The sequence below is a fragment of the Serinus canaria genome, chromosome 25, assembly GCF_022539315.1.
Source record: "Serinus canaria isolate serCan28SL12 chromosome 25, serCan2020, whole genome shotgun sequence".
Lineage (NCBI taxonomy): Eukaryota > Metazoa > Chordata > Aves > Passeriformes > Fringillidae > Serinus > Serinus canaria.
Genome location: NC_066338.1, coordinates 9,734,177 through 9,753,008, shown reverse-complemented (window position 1 = coordinate 9,753,008; position 18,832 = coordinate 9,734,177). Strand labels below are relative to the sequence as shown.

Below are 18,832 nucleotides of genomic sequence, written 5' to 3'. Positions count from 1 at the left end.
GGGGGCTGGGAGCCCTTGCAGGTGGGGGGCCCTGGAGCTTCCCCCCTCCCCCCACCCCCCCCACCAGAATCCCCCAACCTCCCCCAGTACCCCAAACCCTGCCGGAGCCCCTGAATTTCCCCCCTGGGCACTACAAATTTGGGGGAATGGGCTCAGCAGAGCCAAAGTCCTTCTTGAAGTGTCATTGCAGGAGGTCCCCAAAATTTGGGTCCCTCCGAAAACTCCTGCAGGCCCAGAAAGGGGGTTCAGGGCACAAAAATGGGGGGGGTGCAAACTCATCTCTCTTGCCCCTTGGAGCAGTCTGTGATGGGGAATAAAAGGACCCCCCCCCAACCAAAATGGGGGGAAGAGCAGGGACCCGCCTTGTGGTCTTTGATGGCTGCTCCTGCCCCCTCACCTTGCCCCAGTCCGGGGCTTTTCCTTTCCCTTGGAACAGGGTTTTCCCAGAAACTGGGATCCCCTTGCCCCCCCCTTCCTTGCCTCCACCAAGGGCACAGACCTCCCAGCATGAGGGGACACAGGCAGCACCCCAAATGCGGAAGTAGGGGAAGCCCCCCAAAATCTGAAGGAGTTCCAGAGGAAATGTGAAGTGCTGCCGAGTGTCCCACAGGATGCGCCGCTCAAGGGGGGTCCCCAAATTCCATTTTTTCCTATTTTCCAAAAAAGAAAAAAGGGGGGGGGCACCCTCCGCCAAGCTGAGGCATCACTCAACATCTTCAGTTTTCATCCTTTTCCCAAAGAAGAGAGGGACTGATGCTGCTGTTCCCAGTGGGACCCTCCTACCTTTGCACAAGTATCCCGGATCCGCCAGGATTTCGGGCAGTTTGGGGGTTCCCAGTCTTTCCTAAGAAGGGGAGGGGGGATTCAGGGGTATAACGATGGCGGGGGGCCACTTGAAGATTCCAGGAGGATTTTTAAGATCATAATCCAAGTTTTTAGGCCGGAGGGCAGGAACGATCTGAGTTTTTTCATGCTGGCAGAACTCTTGTTCTTCCCCATCCTTAGAGGGGTGAGAAATCCAGGTGAGGCAGAGCATGGTGATGTGGGGTGGGGGGGGGGGGTGCAGGAAGAAACACCCCCTCCCGCACCCCCTCAACTTCCCGGTATTCCCAGATTTTCACAGCAGAAGCTGGGAGTCGGGCGGGGTCTTGGTCTGGCAGCCTTGGCACATGCGCTTGTGTCGGAGCAGCCGGTCCGTGCGGGAGAAGCTCTGCGGGGGACAAGGCGGGGTTAGGTCTGGCGGTGGCGCTGGGGCTGCCGGGGGGCCCGCCCATTCCCACGGGAATTCTGCGGGAATACCTGCATGCAGCGCTCGCACTGGTAGGGCTTCTCCCCGCTGTGGACGCGCTTGTGCCGCTCCAGGTGGTACTTCTGGATGAAGCGCATGTCGCACATGTCGCACTCGAACGGCTTCTCCCCTGGAATTCCGGTCGGGAATTAGCGAGGGAGGGGGCGGGAGAGCTGCTCATTAACGAGGGTTCATTAGCGGTGGAGGGAGGGGGTCGGGGGGCTGTTCCTTAACGAGGGCTCATTACCGGTGTGGATGAGGATGTGCCGTTTGAGGTGGTAGCTGCTCCGGAAGGCGCCAAAACAGTGGTCACAGATGAAGTTCTTGAGCTGGAAGGAGCCGTTTTGCTCAATCACCACCATCTGAAATGGGGGGGATTTGGGGGTTCAGAGCCGGGGGGACCCCCAGCAGCCCCCCCAAATCCCCCCCCCCCGGCCGTCCTGCGCCTGCCGGAGTTTGGGAGATTGTCTTCCTCCTCCTCCTCCTCGTGCGGCGCGGCGGCAAACCTGGGATCCTCGGCGGGAGGAGCTCGGGGGTCCCTCGGCGCCGGGAACCCGCTTGCGGCGCTGCCGGGGGGGCGAGGGGGTGTCAGCGGCCCCCGAGATGGCCCCCGACCCCCCCCAGACCCCAAATTTGAGGGGGACCCCCCCGCTGGGGGAGGGGACCTGCCTTTTTCATGGATTTCTTGGGGTTGGAGGCCTCAGGAGCATCATCGTCCTTGCGGGCACGGGGCTTGTCAGGGTCCTGGCGGAGGGACTGGGGTGCAGGAATTGGGGTGGGGGTTGGAAAGGGGGGTTTGGGGGCAGAAATTGGGACGGGTTGGGAACAGGACAGGAATTGAGGGGGGGAAATTGGGAAGAGGGGATTGTGGGAGCAGGAGTTGGCAGGGAGAGGTTTGGGAAGAGGTGATTGGGGGGCAAGAATTGGGATGGGGGGGGGTTAGGAAGGGGGAAGGAATCGGGGGGCATTTGGGAAAGGGAGATGGAGGGACCAGGAATTGGGAAGGGGGCAGGAATTGAGGTGGAGGGATTAGAGAGGGTGAATTGGGGCAGGAAATTAGGGAGGGGGGTTCAGGATGAGCAGGGAATGGGGAGGTTGGGGGACAATGGAATTGAAGGGGAAACAATGGAATTAGCACAGGAAAATCCGAGTCAGGAAAAGACCAAATAAAAGAGGAAAAATCCAAATGAAGGAGGAAAATTCCAATAAAAATAAGAGAAGGGCGAGTGAAGGAAGGAAAATCAAGTAAGGGTCGGAAATGGGAAATACAAGGACGAAAAATTCAATTAAAGTAGAAAAAGGTCAAATGAGAAGCGGGAAAATGAAACTAAAGCAGGGAAACTAAAGGAGGAAAAAACCAAATAAAGCCAAGAAAAAGCCAAATTAGTAGAGGAAAAGGTCAAATAAAATATAGAAAAGGATGACTAAAGGGAAAAAACCTCAAATTATAGGAGAAAAAAAAAATAAATTCAAGGAGGAAGAGGCAAATTAAAGGTGGAAAATGCCAAATTTGGGGCAGAATAGCCCAAATTACAGCAGGAAAAAAAATTAGTTGGAAACTCCCCCAAAAAAGCCAGAAAAATAATTAAATAAAGAAGGCAAATTAAAAGTGGAAACCCCCAGATGAAGTGCGAAAATATCCATATTTAAGGTGGAAAACTCCAAATTAAAGCAGGAAACCCCAAATTAAAGGTGAGAAAAGCCAAACTGATGGCATAAGCCCCCAGATTGAGGGCGAAATCCCCCAGTCAAAGGTGGAATCCCCCATGAAAGGTGCCAGATCCCAGCCAGGGCGTCCCACTCCGTACCAGGAGGTCGGGGCTGGAGCCCCGTTCCCGGTTCCCGTCCTGTTTCCCGCTGGATTTGGGCATCATCTTCTTGCTGGCGACGGTGGGGACGAGGCAGACGCCCGAGAGCCCCTCGCAGGCCAGGAGACTCGCCTGGAACAGGGAGGGACCCCCAGGATCAGCCCCCAGCCCGGAAATACCGGGGGACACCCTGGAGGGGGTGTGGGGGGGTGTGGGGCAGCAGCCCCCTGCTTCTGGGCCCTGATGGGAGCTTTGGGATAATCTGGGGAAACTCTGGGATGATTTCGAGGGAAATTTGGGATAATCTGGGAAATTCAGGGGATGATGTCAGGAGAAATTTGGGATGATCCCAGAATAGTTCTGGGAAGACCCTGAAGTGGAACAGAGGGGGTTGAACCCTCTTCTTTCAGCCCAATGAGGATTTAAGGTCAAATGGGAAAATTCAAGGGAATTATGCAGCAACTTTGGGATAATCCTATGGAAAAGTGGGATAAACCCATGGCAAAATGGGAAGACCCGAAAACTGGGAATGGAGGAGGATGAACCCTCCCTTTTTGAGGCCTGTTGGTACCTAAGTGTTAATGGGAAACTAGGGGATAAACCCAAGAAAAAAATGGGGAATTATGAGGAAAATTTGGGGTAATTCCTGAATAATTCTGTTAAGAGCCCCAAAGAAGGGGGGTTTGGGGGGGGCTGAACCCCAAATTTGAGGCCTGACAGGACCTAAAGGATACCAGGGAAGTTTGGGAAATCCTGGAGAAAATTGGGATAATCACAAGGAAAATTCAGGATAAACATGTGAAAATTTTGAGAGAATACCAGGGAAAACTGGGATAATCCTGGGGTAACTCTGAAAAGCCCCAGGGTGTGTTTGGGGTTGGAAAAACTTCTTCCAGACGATCTAATGGATAACAGGAAATTTCAAGATAATCCTGGGGAAAATTTGGATTATCCCAGGGAAAACTGGGACAATTCCAGCAGAAACTGGGAGAATTCAGGAATAACTCTGGAAAAACCTTAAAAGTGGGGAAGGGAAGGTGGGGGGAGGCAAAGACACCCCCAAACCATCTACTGAATGACTGACCTGCCTGGAGGCTTACTGAGGAAATTTGGGAAATTCTGGGATAATCAGGGGGAAAATTTGGGATAATACTGTGGAAGTTTCGGAAGAGTCCATGTTTGGGAAGGGCAGCTTGAACCTCCTTTTTTGAGGCCTCACAGGCCCTCAGGGCTAAGGGAAAAATTCAGGATATTTCTGGGGAAAATCAGGATAATCTTGAGGAAAACAGGGATAATCCTGTGACATCCCCTGAAGCAGGATGGGGGGATGGAGAGGCACCCCCCACCCTGGCGCAGGGGGAGGGAAGCTCCACCTTTCTCCCTTCTTCTTTCCCTTTTCCCATTTTATGGGGCCGTTGCTCCCCCAGATTCCTGAGCCTGGGGGTGTCAGGATACAGGGGGTGGGGGCTCATTACCTGAGCCATGCTGTGGGAGCCTTTGGCCTTACTTCTTGCCCAGGTAAAGCTCGTTTGGGGTAAGAAAAGGTGGGATCAGTAAATTTTTATGGATTTTTGGGCGGGCTCCAGTACCCGCCACGGCGCCGCCATTCCTCCTCCTCCTCCTCCTCCTCTTCCTCCTCCCGAGGGGGCCACTGGGGCAGGAAGGGGGGGGAGACAGGGCCGGGCTGCCCCCCAAAGCCGGGACCCCCCGAGCTGGGCGGGTGCTGGATCTGCGGGGACGGAGCTGAATCCAGGGGGATCCGCCTGGAGGAACAGTGGGAAAAGGGTCAGAGGGGGGTCAGGGAGGTGGTGGTGGGGGGTCAGGGGGGACAGAGGGGGGCCTGGAGGGGGAGGTTGGGGGGGATGAGAGGGGCTTGAAGAGGACCTCGGGGTGGGAGCCAGAGGGGAACAGGGACACCCTGCGAGTAATGTGGGAGGGTGTCCCAGGACAGGATGGCACTGGGGGGTACATTCCTGGAATAGGGGGTGTTCCAGGGGAAGGGGGAAAATGGGGGTCCCAGGGATGGGTGACTCTGGGGAGCGGGAGGTGGGCGTGGGGACGGGGGATCTCGAGTGTGTCTGTAACCCGCGGGGCTTGGAGGGGTCGAGGGGTGACACAGGGAGGGATCACCAAGTCTCGGAGGGGGGGGGGTCACACCCGGGAGTGAGCGGGGAAGGGGAGGGCACGGAGGGGGCGGGACACACCGGGGAGACCCCAGGGACGGGAGCAGGGCGGAGATACCGAGGGGGTCCCTACGGCAGTGTCCCGGGGAAGGGTCACAACCGGGGAAAGGCCTGGGGAGGGTCACACCGGGAGGCACCGGGGATCGGGGCCGCCCCTCTCGTTAGGGACCTCCCCCCAATCCCTCCCCATCCCCCTCCCACCCCTAGCCCGTTCTGCTCCCCCCATCCCCCGTGGGAACGGCCCCCCGGTGCCGGGCGGGGTCCGGGCGGCCCTGAGGGTGCCGGAGAGGCTCGCGGGGGGTGTCACGGGAGGGTCGATCCGTACCTGCCGCGGCCCCTCCGCGCTCCGACCGCCAGAGCCCGGCCCCGCCGCCCCCCCGCCACCGTCACCCGGAACCGGAAACTCACGCCCCCCCACCGCCGCTTCCGGGGCCGCGGGGTGCCGGGCGGAAGTGCAGGCTGCCGTGCGCATGCGCAGGGCAGCGGCGTGACGGCCAGCGCTGCGCCGCCATAGTGTGGGGGAAGTTGCCATGGCAATGGCGCGACCTGGACCCCTCCGAGAGTCCCCGACCCTCCTCAGGGGAGGGACCCACCCGGGGAGGGACGCCCCGCCCCGTCGATCCCCCTTGACTCACCGCGAGCGGGACCCACTATGGCCCGACCCCACCCCCGACCGCCCCGGTCGCGGGACCGACCCAGTCCCACCCGCCAATCCTCCCTCGGCGCCACGCCCCGCTGCCCCCACTCGCGACACACCCTTGGGGACCCCCTGCTACAACCCCGCTTTGGGCTCCCTCTCTCACTCCGACCCCTTCCTGTGGGGTCTCCCCCGTGACACCTTTTGGGAGCTGGTCCGCCCCTTTCCTCTGCCCCTCTTTATTGCCCCCCCCACCTCCCACCCCGGGGCCGGTACTGGCCCTCCCCGTGGTGTCTGGGAATTGAGGGGGATACTGGAAATGGGGCACTGGGATTGGGGGTATACTGGAAATGAAGGGCACTGGGAATGGGTGTGGGGACACAGGAGAAGGGGTACGCCAAACACTGGTGGGGGGACGCACTGGGAATTATAGGGGGACACTAGGGACAGGTGGGGGGTTCACTGGGGACACGGGGGACAATGGGAATAAGTCTGGGAACCCTGGGAATGGGTGGGGGCCACACTGGGAATGGGTTGTGGGGACACTGGGAGTGGGAGGTCATATGGAGTCACCACTCTTCCTACAGATCCCGGGACACAGTCCTAACCCTGCCCATTGTCCCCAGAACCCTCTGGGGCTCCTTCCCGAGTCCTGGACTTTGCTCCTTGCCCCCTGGCAACGTGACCAGAGGAAAATTCCATCCTGAGGAGGGAAGAGAGAGGAGCTGGGGAAGCCTGGTTGAGGAGACCCTGATCCCAGGAAAAGCTTCTCCTGGGAGCACCTAATTCTGGGATTACCTGGTCCCAGGATCACCTAATCCCAGGAGAACCAGGTCCTGGCAGCACCTGATCTTGGAAAATTCCAGCTGGCAGAGGTGAGAGGAGAGGTGAGTGCACAGAGCCTGATGCCTGGAGAAACCCATCCTGGGAACACCTTATTTTGCAATCATCCAGTTCCAGAACTATGTCATTCCAGAAGAACATCATTCTGGAATCACTTTATCCCAGGAGAATTTCATCCTGAGAGAGCCTTATTCCAGGAGTGCCTCATCCCAGGGGGAAGCTCAGCTGGGGATCACCTTATCCCAGGAGATCCTTATCCCACAATCACCTCATTCTGGGACCACCTCATCCCAGGAGATCCTCGTCCCGGGACCACTTTACCCAGGATTATCTCCTTCCAGGAAAAGCCCATCTTGGGATCCCTCATCCTGCTAGCTGCTGCCAATCCCAGGGTCCCTCTTGCTGTATTTTGGAGTCTCACCGTGTTCTCCTGCCATGGCTGAGCCCTCTGGGGCTGGAGACAGCACCCCATTGGAATGTCCTGGCCTGGACACGGCCGCTGGGGAGGAATTCCTGCAGGAAGTGTTCCAGATCCTGCTGCAGGAGGGCGTGCGGAAGAGCACAGATGTGACACAGAAGGTTGGGACACTGGAGAAATGGGGGGGGGGTCCCCCATCCCATCTAATTTCCGTTTCCAATCTCATTCTCAATCCCCGTCCCACTCCTGTCCCACAGGTGTGTGACTGGAAGGAGCCCCATGGGAGGGGGTGGGTCCCCAATTCGTCCCTATTGCATGTCCTATTCCCAGTCATTCCCTGCCTCATCCCAATCCCATTGTCATTCCCAATCATTCCCAGTCCTATTCCAGTCATTCCCAGGCACGTGACTGGGAAGCAGACATGGAAGGGGTCACAATATTGCTCCTTTCCCAGTACTATTCCCATTCTGAAACCCAGTTCCAGTCCCATTCCCAATCCTGTCCCTAAGACAAGTCCCGCTTCCAGCCCTGTTCCAACAGCTAGTCCCATTCCAATCCTTTTCTCAGTCCCGCTCCCATTTCCAGACCTGTTCCCATTCCGAGTCCTCTTCCCAATCTTAGAACAGGATTGGGAGTGGGACTGGGGTTGGGAATGAGAGCAAGTCCCAGTTGCAGTCCCATTCTCATTTCCAGTCTCGTTCGCAATCTTGTTTCCATTTCCAGTCCCATTTGCAGTCCCACTTCCAGCCCCATTCTCATTCCCATTCCCCATTCTTTTCGCAGTTCTGGTGCCAGTCCCATTCCCATTCTGGTTCCTGGTTCCATTCCCAGTCCCATTCCCAGTCTTGTTTCCATTCCCAGTCCCATTTCCAACATCATTCCCGGCCCATTCCCTCTGCGGTTTCCAGTCCCGTTCCCAGTCCCTCCCAGTCATTCCCAGCGCTTTCCCAGGTGTGTGACTGGAAGGAGCCGCAGGAGCTGCGGGAGCTGCTGGATCTGGAGCTGCGGAGTGACGGGGAGGGGCAGGAGCGGCTCCTGCAGCGCTGCCGGGACGTGCTGCGCTTCAGCGTCCGCACTGGTGCGCTCCCAGTGCACACCCGTGCAGCCCCAGGGCAAGCCCGGTGCCTCCCAGTTTAGCCCTGCACAAACTCCTTTTGGCGCGGCACCTCCCACTTCAGCCCAGCGGTTCCCAGGGTGGCCCCTGGTGTCTCCCAGTGTCAAACAATGTGGCCCCTGCCATGTTCCCCTCCGTGTCCCCCCCCGATCTTCTGCGTCTCCCTTGACTGACCCCGTACCCCCCCATTTCCCCCCGTATCACTCCCTGACCCCCCCATGTACCCCCAACTCCCCCATGTCCCTCCATGTCCCTTCTGTTCCCTCCCTACTCACCCCTGATCCTTCATGTCCCCCAATCCTCCAAGTCCCTCTTGTGTCCCACCTGATTCCCCTATATCCCCCCAATCCCCCCATTGTCCTCTTTCCTCCCACCCCCTCATTCTGCCCTCCATGTCCTCCTCCTGTCTCCCCAATCTCCCTATGACCCTGCCATGACCCCTCTGAACCTCCCAGGTCTTTCCCTTATCTTCCCGTGTCCCACCCGCCACGTGCCATCCCCAACCCTCTCACGTTCCCCCCCATTTCCCCCTATCCCCTCCCATATCTCTCTCTGTTCCCCCCTGCCTTGTATTCCCCTGACCAGCCTCTGTCCCCTCTGTGTTCCCCCAGGTCACCCCCGGTTCTTCAACCAGCTTTTCTCGGGGCTTGACCACCATGCCCTGGCTGGCCGGTTCCTCACCGAGACCCTCAACACGAGCCCGTGAGCCCCTGACACCCCCAAAGGGGGCTGGCGGGGGGGGGACCCCTCAAAAACCTGCCGTGACCCTCCCCCAGATCCACCTGCAAGGAGCCCCTGGTGCTGATGGAGTGGGAGGCGCTGGGGGGAGGATTTTGGGGCGCTCAAGTTTGGAGGGAGGGTTTTGGAGGTGTTGAGGAGCCCAAATGAGAGAGGACCTGCCAAAACCCTGCGCTGACTCCCCTGATCTAGCCCCCAGTGTTGGTGCTGATGGAGGGGGGCTCTGGAGGGAGGGTTTTGGGGTGCTGAGGCTCCAGGGGAAGTTGTTTGGGGTTCTGAGGTTCCAGGGGGAGGGGAACCCCCCGACTCCTGCTGGACCCTTCCAGGTACACATACGAAGTGGCCCCAGTGCTGGTGCTGATGGAGGAGCAGGTCCTGGCCAAACTCCGGGAGCTCGTGGGGTGGAGCAGCGGCGATGGGATCTTCGCTCCCGGTATCATGAACCCTTCCTGAGGGGTGTCCCTGTGCCCCCTCTCCCCCTGGCTGCCTGTCCATGATGCCCTGGTGGTGAAACGGAGGTCCCTGTCCTGGGCAGGGGGCTCTATGTCCAACATGTTGGCCATGAACGTGGCGCGATTCCGGCGTTTCCCGGAGAGCCGGAGCAGAGGGAACTGGGACCTGCCTCGCCTGGGCCTGTTTGCATCTCAGGAGGTGGGAGTGGGGACTTGAGGTCACCCCAAAACCTAATCCTCAGAGTCTTCCCAATTCTAAACCATGGGGTCATTCCAAACCTTATTCCTGGGGCTGCCCCAAAACCTGATCCCTGGGGTCATCCCAAATGTGGCCCCCTTAGGTCACACCAAACCTGATCCCCTGGGTTGCTCCAGAGCTGATCCTTGGAGGTTGCCCTAAACCTGATCAATGGGGTCACTCCAAAACCTGGTCACTGAGGTTACCCCAAATCTGGTTCCTGGGGTCCCCCCAATCCCGGTCCTGTTTTCCTGCCCAGAGCCATTACTCCATCCTAAAAGGAGCTGCACTCCTGGGAATTGGCACGGACAATGTTCACCTGGTGCGGACAGACCAGAGGTGGGTGCTGGGAGGTCCCAGGGGAGCCCAGGTCAGGGGGTTCCTCCATGTATCCATCCCTATCCCTTCCCTTCAGGGGGAAGATGATCCCGGAAGAGCTGGAGAAGGAGATCCAGAGGGTGAAAGCTGAGGTCAGGAGAGGCTGCACACCTCAAAGCTGCCCAAACTCCCCAATGCCCCCGCAGTCTCCCCAACGGGCTTCCCAGTGTTCCCAAAGCTCCCTCAATGTCCATGTGTCCCCCTCTAAGTCCCCAAAGCCTCTCCAATGTTCCCAAAGCCCTTCCCACGTCCACAAACTACCCCCCATGTCCCCCAAGGTCCCCCCAATGTCTCCTCAGATCTCCCCAATGTCCCCCCAAATAACCTGAATCTCCTCCACTGGCCCTCCACTGTCCCTTCAACTCTTCAATGCACCCAATGTCCCCTGTTCTCCTCAGGCCTCCTGTCCCCCTTTAAAGTCAGTCCCCTGTCTGCCCCAAAGTCCTCTGTACCCCATTTCCTGCACCCCCAATGTTCCCCTGTATCCTCCAGCCCCCCCAGCCTACCTCCTGAGCCCCCTCAAAGTTCCCCCAAATGCACACTCAGGGCTTGGAGCCCCTTCTTTTTCTGTGCCACCGTCCTGGCCATCTTTGACTCCCTGTACTCCCCTGCCCTCTACCCCCTTCCATGCTCCCTACACCCTCCAGTACCCCCAGACCCCTCCCTAATCCCCCCAGGGCTCGGAGCCTCTCTTTGTGTGTGCCACGAGTGGCACCACTGTCCTGGGCGCCTTCGACCCGTTGGACGCCATCGCCGACGTCTGTGCCCGCCACGGGCTGTGGCTGCATGTGGACGTGAGTTTGGGTGTGCTTGGCTGGGGCGGGGCCCCGGGGTCCCCCTGTGGGTGCTGATCCCGCTTTCCCTGCAGGCAGCGTGGGGGGGCAGCGCCCTCCTGTCCCCCCGACTCCGTCATCTCCTTGCCGGCATCCACAGGTGTGTCCCTCCCCCTGCAAAAGACTCCCACCGCCCCTCGGAGCTTTTGGGGATACCCTTTTCCCCACAGAGCCCCCCCAAACTCTGCTATTTCCCCCCACCAGAGCCGACTCGGTGACCTGGAACCCCCACAAGTTGTTGATGGTGGGGCTGCAGTGCTCAGCATTCCTGCTCCGTGACAGCTCCGTAGGTGCCCCCCATCCTGAATTCCTGCCCCTCCAATGCCTCCCAGGCCCCCTCATTAATTTTGGTGCCTCCTGCCCCTCCCAGGGGCTCCTGCAACGCTGCCATGGCGTGGGGGCCTCGTACCTATTCCAGCGGGACAAGTTCTATGATGTGTCCCTGGACACAGGGGACAAAAGCCCCCAGTGCGGCCGCCGCGCCGACGGCCTCAAGCTCTGGATCCTCTGGAAAGCCGTGGGGACGCGGGGACTGGCACAGCGCGTGGAGCGGGCGTTCAGTGCCACTCGGTGAGCCCCGGGATCAAGGGGACCCTCCACCCTCCCAAACTTGGCTTCACCCCTTTGCTCCCCCCAGGTATCTGTTGGAGCAGATGAAGAGGAGGGAGGGATTCCAGCTGGTGATGGAGGTAAGGGTGACGGTGGAATGTGGGATGTGGGATATGGACACCTAAGAATCCTGGAGGTTGGAATGCCACAGGTTGAAATCATCCTGGAGGTTTAACTTCCAGGGGGTTAATCCCAAAGGTTTGAATTCCCAAAGTTTAAATTCCAGAGTTTGCAGTCCCAGAGGCTTGAAGTGTCCCAGAAATTGAAATCTTGGTGGTTTAAATCCCTGAGGACAAATCCCAGAGGTTTGAATCCCAGAATCTGAAATCCTGGAGTTTGGAATTCCACAGATTTAAATCATCCCAGGGGTTGAAATCCCAGAGGTTTCAATCCTGGAGTTTTAATTATCCTGGAAGTTTCCATTTTGGAGGTTTAAATCCTGGAGGATTAAATCCTGCAGGTTCCAACCCCAGACTATTAAATACACATGGCTGAATTCCTGGAAGTGTGACTCCCTATCAGATTCTGGGAATTGGGTGAATGGCCATGCTCTCTTTCCTCTTCCTCTTTCTGCAGCCAGAATTTATCAACCTCTGCTTCTGGTTCATCCCACCCAGCCTGCGGGGCCAGGAGAACTCCCCGGAATTCTGGGAGAAATTGGGAAAGGTGAACCCTGAATTCCAAATTCCCCCCACCACCAACAGCCTTCCAAATCCCCCAAAAATCACCCAAAAATAAAAACAAAGTCCTCCTGGAAATGGTGCTTCCTCCTAGGTGGCCCCAACCATCAAGGAAAAGATGATCCGGAGGGGCTCCATGATGGTGGGATACCAACCCCAAGGATCCCACGTCAACTTCTTCCGGCAGATTATCACCAATCCTGCTGTCACCCGCCAGGACCTGGACTTCTTCCTGGATGAGATACAGGAATTGGGATGGGATCTGTGAGCACTCCCAAAAGCCCCTGTGAAAGACCCCAAAACCTTCCCCCCATCCCTGAGGAAGAGGAGCAGAGCCTTGATTTCTTCAACACATCCCAAAATTGGAAATGACCCAAAAATTCCACACTTATGGAATAAAACAGCATTTAATGGTCCTGATCTGATAATAATTTGATATAACCCCACCCTCAGAATAGCGTTTGAGGTGTAGGGGGTCCCTTAATTCCCCTGGAAGCTCTAGAGGAGGTTGTGGATTCTGGGATCAGGATGCAGTGGCCTTGTGTCATTCCCACGACTTCTTGAAACTCCAGAGGTCGGAATTTGTACGGAAGAGGATCTGTCAGTACCCGAAAAACTCTTGGGAGAGTACTGCAAAACCTGCTGCTCCATCCCTGAGAAAGTGGAGCAGAGCCTAGACTTCCTTCTGGGATCTTGAAATCAGGAGGAAAGATGGATGTTCCCGGCGCTTGGTCCCAAAACTCCACACTCATGGAATAAAACAGTATTTAATGGTCTCCATTTTGTATTAATTTGATATCACACTCCCCCAAAAATTGAGTTTGGGGGGGGTCCCTCAATTCCCCTAGAGGTTCTGGAGGAAGTCAAGGATTTTGGGATCAAGACGGGCATGCTCAAGGCAGGCTAGGAGCCGGGATGCCGTGGCTTCATGTCGCTCCCGCCGCTGCCACTCCCGCAACATCTCGAAGCCCCACATGATGGAATTGTTGGGATTTTCCACCTGGATCTGCTCCAGCCGGCTCTGCTCCAGCCCTAGATGCTTGATTCCCACCTCCTGCCACTCTTTTCCTATTCTTTGGGCGACTTCCATCAAATCCTTCTCCGTCAAGCGTCGGGGATTCACGGGTGGAGCTGGAATCCCTCCAGGATGATGTCCTGAAGTGGGGTCCCCCGTCACGTTGGGGGTGTCCCCGTTAGGTTCCCCGGGGGTTTCTTCCGGGATTTGCTCTTCCAGGGGCAGCTGGAAGCGCTGGATGAGGTCGAGGCGGCCGATCTGCCGCAGGATCCGGGCGGTCACACGCAGGGAATTCCCCGGGAAGCGCTGGAGGAGGATCCGGCACACCTCCGGGCGAGATGCCTGGAGCACAAGCCCGGCAGGAATTTGCCTTTCCAGGTGGTACTTCAGGTCCTGGAATTGCTCTTCCGGGAGCTCCTGGTACACCTCCAGCAACGTCGCCCGCTCGTCCCTCGCCATCGGGGCAGGAAATCCCGCAGGGAAACGGGGTCACTCCTGGGACACAAGGACTGGGAAAGAGGAATCAGCCTAAAAAATGGGGGAAAAGGGGACCACCCTGGGCCCCAAAGATTTGGGGTGTGGGTGGAAAGGAGTCACCCTGTGCTCCATAAACTGGGGGTGGATGGGTCACCGCCCATCCCGAGGGCTTTCCTGGTGCCTCGCTCCCCCCCCCCGCCCCGGGCCTGAGACTGCCGAGTGTCCCGCCAGTGGCCCTCCAACCGCGTGGCTGGGTCCCCCCAGTGCCTTCCCATCCTTCTCTGCGCCTGGGATCCCCAATGTCACCCCGGTGCCCCCACTCTGTCCTGGCTCCCCCCAGTGTCCCTCCCGATGTCCCCGCCGTGTGTCTAGTGCCCTTTGTTCCGGGTCGCCACGATCTCGCGGCGGCCTCGGTACCTCCCTAGCCCGGATTCCCACCGTTCTCTCCCTCAAGCCCCCTGTTCTCCCACCACCGCCGCCCCGCTCTCACTGCGCTCCGTCCCCACCGCGGCGGTTCCGTTCTTGGCGGAGCGGAGGGGGCGTGGTCTCATTTCCCGCCACAGCGGCTGCCGGGGGCCCCGCCGCTCCGAGCGGACGGGGCGCGCCCTGCCCGGGGCGCTGCCGGGGCCTTCCGGAGCGGAGTCCGAAGCGTCGTTTGTGGGCTCTGGGGGCGGTTCGGGGGTGCGGGGAGTGAGTCTTGGGCCCGGTGTTCAGCCCCGAGTACCCCAAGTGCTTCCAGTATCTCCCAATAATCCTCGATCCCCCCAGTCCTTCAGTCACTTCCAGCACCTCCCCCAGTAACCCCCAATCCCTCAAAGGTCCAGTATCCCCCAGTTCCCCAGTCCCTTCCGTCAACCCCCAATCCCCTGGTACTCCCAGTCCCCCAGGTCCTCCCAATGGTCCAGTTCCCCCAGTATTCTCCAGCCCCTCCATTCCCCCAGTTCCCCCAGTACCCTTGAGTAACCCCTCAGTAGGTCCCTGCAATTCCTTAGTCCCTCCCGTATCCCCCAACTCACCCCAGTCCTCCAGCACCCTCCAGTGGTCTCCAGGCCACTGGAGTAACCCCGCAATTGCCCAGTTTCCCCAGTCTGCCCAGTTTCTCAGTCCGCCCAGTATTGCCCAATCCCCCCAGTAACCCCCAGTTCCCACAGAATCCCCCAATTCCCCATTCTCTCAATTATCCCTGACAACACAGCATCCCCCAGTCTCTGCAGTCACCCCAGTGTCGCCCAACCCTCCCAGTCAGTAGCCCCCATATCCCTGTGTATCCCCCACACTCCCCAGCGTCCCCGAACCGCAACGTCCCCAAAGCGTCCCCCCAACGTCCCCCCCAACCAGCCTGACCTGGTCACCCCACCCCCGACTCCCCCAAGTCCATCCATCCACCACCGGTGGTTGGAGGGTCCTTATTGTTCCTCCCCCTTTTTTTTCTTATTTTGTGGTGGGCTCTCGCCCGGTGGCGGGTTTAGGGGGAGTCTCCCTGGTCGGATTTGGGAGTGTCGGCGGCCTCCCCTCGCCCCGCTCCCCCAGCGCGCTGCGGCACTGGCGGCCGCGCGGGAGCCCCTCCCGGGGACATCGGCCCCAAACTGAGAGTGAGCAATTCCCCTCGCCCCCGCCTTGTCCTTTTTTTTATCCGCTTCCCCTTGCCAGAGCCCCCCGCGATTGCTGAGTTGCGGGAGGAGGGGCGAGAGGAAGCGACCCCCCCCCTCCAGATATAGGGATCCCTTCATGGGGGGAATGGGAGGGGCTGTGAGGTGGGACGAGGGCAGTGACATCATGTCACTGTGTGTGTGACCCAGGAGAGGAGAGAGGCAGGAGAGGCGTCAGGAGAGGCACGGAGGGGCTTCGGGCAAGCCGGATCCCTCCCTTGCGGGCGTTAGCGACTCCCAACTGGGGTGTCCTCGGGTCACCCCAGTTCACTCCCTGCCCCCTCTCTCCCGCCCGGCAAGGTCCTTCCGTCCAGGAGATGGCGGCTGGGGGGGTTTCGGCCCCTGAGACTCCCCTGGCCCCAAGGATCCCAGGGAATCCCTGCTGCTCAAGGGCCCCCCACAGATGAGACCTCTCCACCTTCTGCAAAAGAGGCCTCTGGCCACAGTAAGAGGTTCTGAGGGGGCCCCCTGGAATCGTGGAGGGGGGCTGGGTGCTTTTTTTGGGGTCCCCTAGGGACCTGCAATGGGAGAGACCCTGCCCCCGTGATACACGGAGACCTCAAACCTGGGGGAAGGACTCGGGTCCCGGAGGGTCCCAGGGATGTGGGGGGTTGTGGTCCCACGGAGTGGACCACACCAATATTCCTAAGATTCCCTTACCCATCCCAGGTTAAGGGAATCTTAGGAATATTGGTGTGGCTCATCCCCATGGCACAGGAGTACCTCAATTCCAGAGTAAGGGGGGACAGGAGATGTGAGAGTATTCTGCTCCCATTGTGTGGGGTACCCCAGTTGCAAGGTATTCCCATTTCCCATGCCCCAGGATACAGGGCTGTCACATTGCTGTGGTCGGGGGGTACACCAGTTCCATGGTCTGGGGGTACCCCAGGGATGTGGGGGTGTCCCAGTCACATGGAATGGGATACCCTGATCCTGGAGTATCGGGGTTCCCTAGTCCCAGGATATGAGAATCTCAGGAATGTGGAGTTGTCCTATGCTCATGGTGTGGGCTGCCCTGTTCCCAGGGTATGGGCCTGTCCCTATTCCAGGGTAAGATGGTGCCCCCAACCCCCAGCCCAGGTGTACCATAGTCCTGGGATGCAGCGATAACTCATTCCCATGAAATGGGGATATCCCAGTGCTGGGGTACAGGAATGTCCCATTCACATGGAATGGAGTACCCCAATCCCAGGCCACGGTGGTACCCTGATCCCAGCATATGGCAGCACCACAATCCCAGAGTTCAAGGTCAATATCACCTGATTTGGGGGTGCAGGGTTCTAATATCATGGCATGGGATTGCCCCAGTATTGGGATGCAGGGATGTCCAAATCCCATGGAATGGGGTGCCCTGATTTTGGGGTGTGAGAATGTCCCAGTCTCACATATGGGGATGTCCCAGTATTGAGGTGCAGGTTTACCCCAAACCCATGGCTTGAGGGTGTTCTGATTTTGGGGTGCAGGGGGTTTTCTGGGTACCCTAACTTCATCTCTGGTTTCCAGAGGGAATTTGGTGGCACCACCCCCAGGTGGTACCACCTCAATATCTGTTCCAGCCCCTGGCCCCCTTTGCACCCCAATCGCAGACCCTTGTCTGGGTGGCAATGCGGAGCTACGGGGAAGTGAACTCTGGCTTTGGAATATGATAGGGATAGGGGTAGGAAACGGGAGGGAGGAGGTAGCAACAGGGATGGGGAAGGGGGAAAAGGGATGGAGAAGGCTTGGAGGAGGTGGAGAAGGAGAAGTGAGGATGGGGAATGCAAAGAGGTGATGCGTCAGATAAGGATGAAAAAAGGAAATGGAAAAGAGTATGGGAAAAGGGAAGAGGAGCTGGAGAAAGGTGAGAAAGATAATTGGGAGAGGACAGTGGGAATAGAGCAGGTACAAATAAGATGGAGAATGTGGAAAAGGAATGGAAAAGGGGAAGAGATGATGGAAACTGGGAAGAAGGATGATGGTACCATTGGGACCAAGATGACACAGAGGGCCTGGAGCAGGTGCCAGTCGGAAAGGGCAGGTGTCACTGGGATGGAGCAGGCAGCAAGGGGCCCCAGGCCCCTGTCCTTGCCCTACCGGTTCCCACCCCCCTCTTGCACAGCCCATCCTGGCCTGGTCCGGCAACGCCAGAAGCCCCACAGGTCCCCTTTTGGGGGACCAAGTCCCCTGAAGGAGGTGCTGAGGCCAGAAGGGGCCAGGCTGCACCCCACTATCTGTGGGGAGTGTGGGAAAGGCTTCAGCTGGAGCTCAGACCTGGCATGGCACTGCATCACCCACACTGGGGAGCGACCGTTCATCTGCAGCACCTGCAGGAAGGGCTTCAGCCAGAATTCCAACCTGGCCACGAGCTGGCGCATCTACACCAGGGAGAAGCCCATTGGCTACCGGGACTGTGGGAAGTGCTTCAGGGAGAGCTCAGCTCTGGTGCAGCACTGGCGGATGCACACCAGGGAGTGGCCGTACAGATGCAGGGAAAGTGGGAAGAGTTTCATCGTCAGCTCCAGCCTGCAGCAGCACCACCGTACCCATGGCCGAGAGCAGCCCCACCTCTGCCCTGAGTGCAGGGACACTTTCTGAAACCCTGGCCAACTCTGGAGGCACCTCAGGGAGCACGTGGTGTGAGAGAAAAGTGGGGTGGGCATAGGGACAGCGACACCTGGATGGGCATCAGGACACCTGGATGGGGTTGGGACATGTAGGTGGGGGTTGGGACACATGAATGGGGATAGGGACATCGTGATGGGGACACCAGGATGATGGGGAGGAGGGGATGAGATGGGGACAAGGACAGAAGCGTTGGAGCACAAGGATGGAGATATGTTGGTTTGGCACAGCCTGGTTTTTGGCGTGGGGGGGAAGGTGGGGGCCACAGGGGTGGCTTCTTTGAGAAGATGCTAGAAGCTTCCACCCTTGTAGCAGACTCAGGGCCGGCTATGGCTCTGTGGAGGGATGTTTAGAGATAGGTATTTGCTGAGTCATAGGAATTGAACCAGGAGTCCTCACTCTGGTCCTCCTTATCTCTCTGTGACCCCATAGGCTAGTTTCCCTAACCCTTACAATTGGTCAGTTTTCAATCCCCCCATACCCTATAAAAGAGGCTGTCTGGGCCCATTTTCTTAAGAAGAGCAGCTTCAAGACCCTCCGCGAGACCCTCAGAATAAACCATTGTGGAAAACTCTTGGCCGCCTTCTCCTCTCTCATTTCATCTGCCTACCAGGAGCCACGGCCAGCCGCAGCCCCTACAGCAAGCTGAGAGCTGAAATCACAAAAGAGCTGATTTTCACTAAGAGCTGACAATCACCAAGCTTGCTAGGGGTCTCGGCTGTGCGGCAGTCCGGCCTAGGGCACCCCAGCCTCCAGAAGGCTGAGGTGTTCGGCCTTGGGCCACTTGCCTGGGGCACCTAACCTGCGGGGAACCAGCTATCTGACTAAGAAGCTAGCCCCTGTGGCTCCATTTATTTTACATACCCTGTCT

The 18,832-nt window shown here is 58.4% G+C and overlaps 3 protein-coding genes across 19 annotated transcripts; 1 reads left to right on the top strand and 2 right to left on the bottom strand.

Annotated features, from left to right (window-relative positions):
* Positions 1-659: 659 nt before the first annotated feature.
* On the bottom strand, positions 660-5,693 carry ZNF740 (zinc finger protein 740). Of its 3 annotated transcripts, none has more exons than XM_050984166.1 (8): positions 5,605-5,693; positions 4,572-4,859; positions 3,097-3,228; positions 1,958-2,044; positions 1,735-1,854; positions 1,536-1,650; positions 1,300-1,418; positions 660-1,210 (listed from the first exon to the last, which is right to left on the bottom strand). In XM_050984166.1, exons 2-8 carry the CDS (start codon positions 4,578-4,580, stop codon positions 1,118-1,120), a joined length of 675 nt encoding a protein of 224 aa, XP_050840123.1. In that variant the 5' UTR covers positions 4,581-4,859; positions 5,605-5,693; the 3' UTR covers positions 660-1,117. The 3 variants fall into 3 exon arrangements, with proteins under 3 accessions (XP_050840123.1, XP_050840124.1, XP_050840125.1); XM_050984167.1 differs by having other exon boundaries at positions 1,795-1,854; positions 4,686-4,859; positions 5,605-5,687; XM_050984168.1 differs by lacking the exon at positions 1,735-1,854 and having other exon boundaries at positions 4,686-4,859; positions 5,605-5,687.
* A 59-nt stretch (positions 5,694-5,752) lies between these two features.
* CSAD (cysteine sulfinic acid decarboxylase) lies at positions 5,753-12,634 on the top strand. 7 transcript variants are annotated; one of them, XM_018924143.3, is made up of 15 exons: positions 5,753-6,791; positions 7,101-7,338; positions 8,129-8,255; positions 8,903-8,993; positions 9,356-9,462; positions 9,565-9,680; positions 9,979-10,058; positions 10,135-10,189; positions 10,775-10,891; positions 10,966-11,030; positions 11,135-11,216; positions 11,301-11,500; positions 11,568-11,619; positions 12,116-12,205; positions 12,314-12,634. In XM_018924143.3, exons 2-15 carry the CDS (start codon positions 7,195-7,197, stop codon positions 12,485-12,487), a joined length of 1,500 nt encoding a protein of 499 aa, XP_018779688.1. In that variant the 5' UTR covers positions 5,753-6,791; positions 7,101-7,194; the 3' UTR covers positions 12,488-12,634. The 7 variants fall into 7 exon arrangements, with proteins under 7 accessions (XP_018779688.1, XP_050839987.1, XP_018779690.1 ...); XM_050984030.1 differs by having other exon boundaries at positions 6,893-7,338; XM_018924145.3 differs by having other exon boundaries at positions 5,753-6,803; positions 12,407-12,634.
* A 336-nt stretch (positions 12,635-12,970) lies between these two features.
* On the bottom strand, positions 12,971-14,325 carry LOC108963457 (uncharacterized). 9 transcript variants are annotated; one of them, XM_030233332.2, is made up of 2 exons: positions 14,202-14,325; positions 12,971-13,743 (listed from the first exon to the last, which is right to left on the bottom strand). In XM_030233332.2, exon 2 carries the CDS (start codon positions 13,691-13,693, stop codon positions 13,064-13,066), a length of 630 nt encoding a protein of 209 aa, XP_030089192.1. In that variant the 5' UTR covers positions 13,694-13,743; positions 14,202-14,325; the 3' UTR covers positions 12,971-13,063. The 9 variants fall into 9 exon arrangements, with proteins under 9 accessions (XP_030089192.1, XP_030089193.1, XP_018779698.1 ...); XM_030233333.2 differs by having other exon boundaries at positions 12,971-13,790; positions 14,202-14,323; XM_018924153.3 differs by having other exon boundaries at positions 14,185-14,283.
* Between the last annotated feature and the right edge of the window lie 4,507 nt (positions 14,326-18,832).

Coding starts and splice junctions, on each gene's coding strand:
- ZNF740 (XM_050984166.1), bottom strand. Junction 2,045..3,096: donor GCTCCAGCCCCGACCTCCTG/GTACGGAGTGGG, acceptor CCTGCACCCCAG/TCCCTCCGCCAGGACCCTGA. Junction 1,419..1,535: donor GCACATCCTCATCCACACCG/GTAATGAGCCCT, acceptor CCGGAATTCCAG/GGGAGAAGCCGTTCGAGTGC.
- CSAD (XM_018924143.3), top strand. CDS start 7,195: ATGGCTGAGCCCTCTGGGGCTGGAGACAGCACCCCATTGGAATGTCCT. Junction 9,681..9,978: donor GCCTGTTTGCATCTCAGGAG/GTGGGAGTGGGG, acceptor TTTCCTGCCCAG/AGCCATTACTCCATCCTAAA. Junction 10,059..10,134: donor CTGGTGCGGACAGACCAGAG/GTGGGTGCTGGG, acceptor CCTTCCCTTCAG/GGGGAAGATGATCCCGGAAG.
- LOC108963457 (XM_030233332.2), bottom strand. CDS start 13,693: ATGGCGAGGGACGAGCGGGCGACGTTGCTGGAGGTGTACCAGGAGCTC.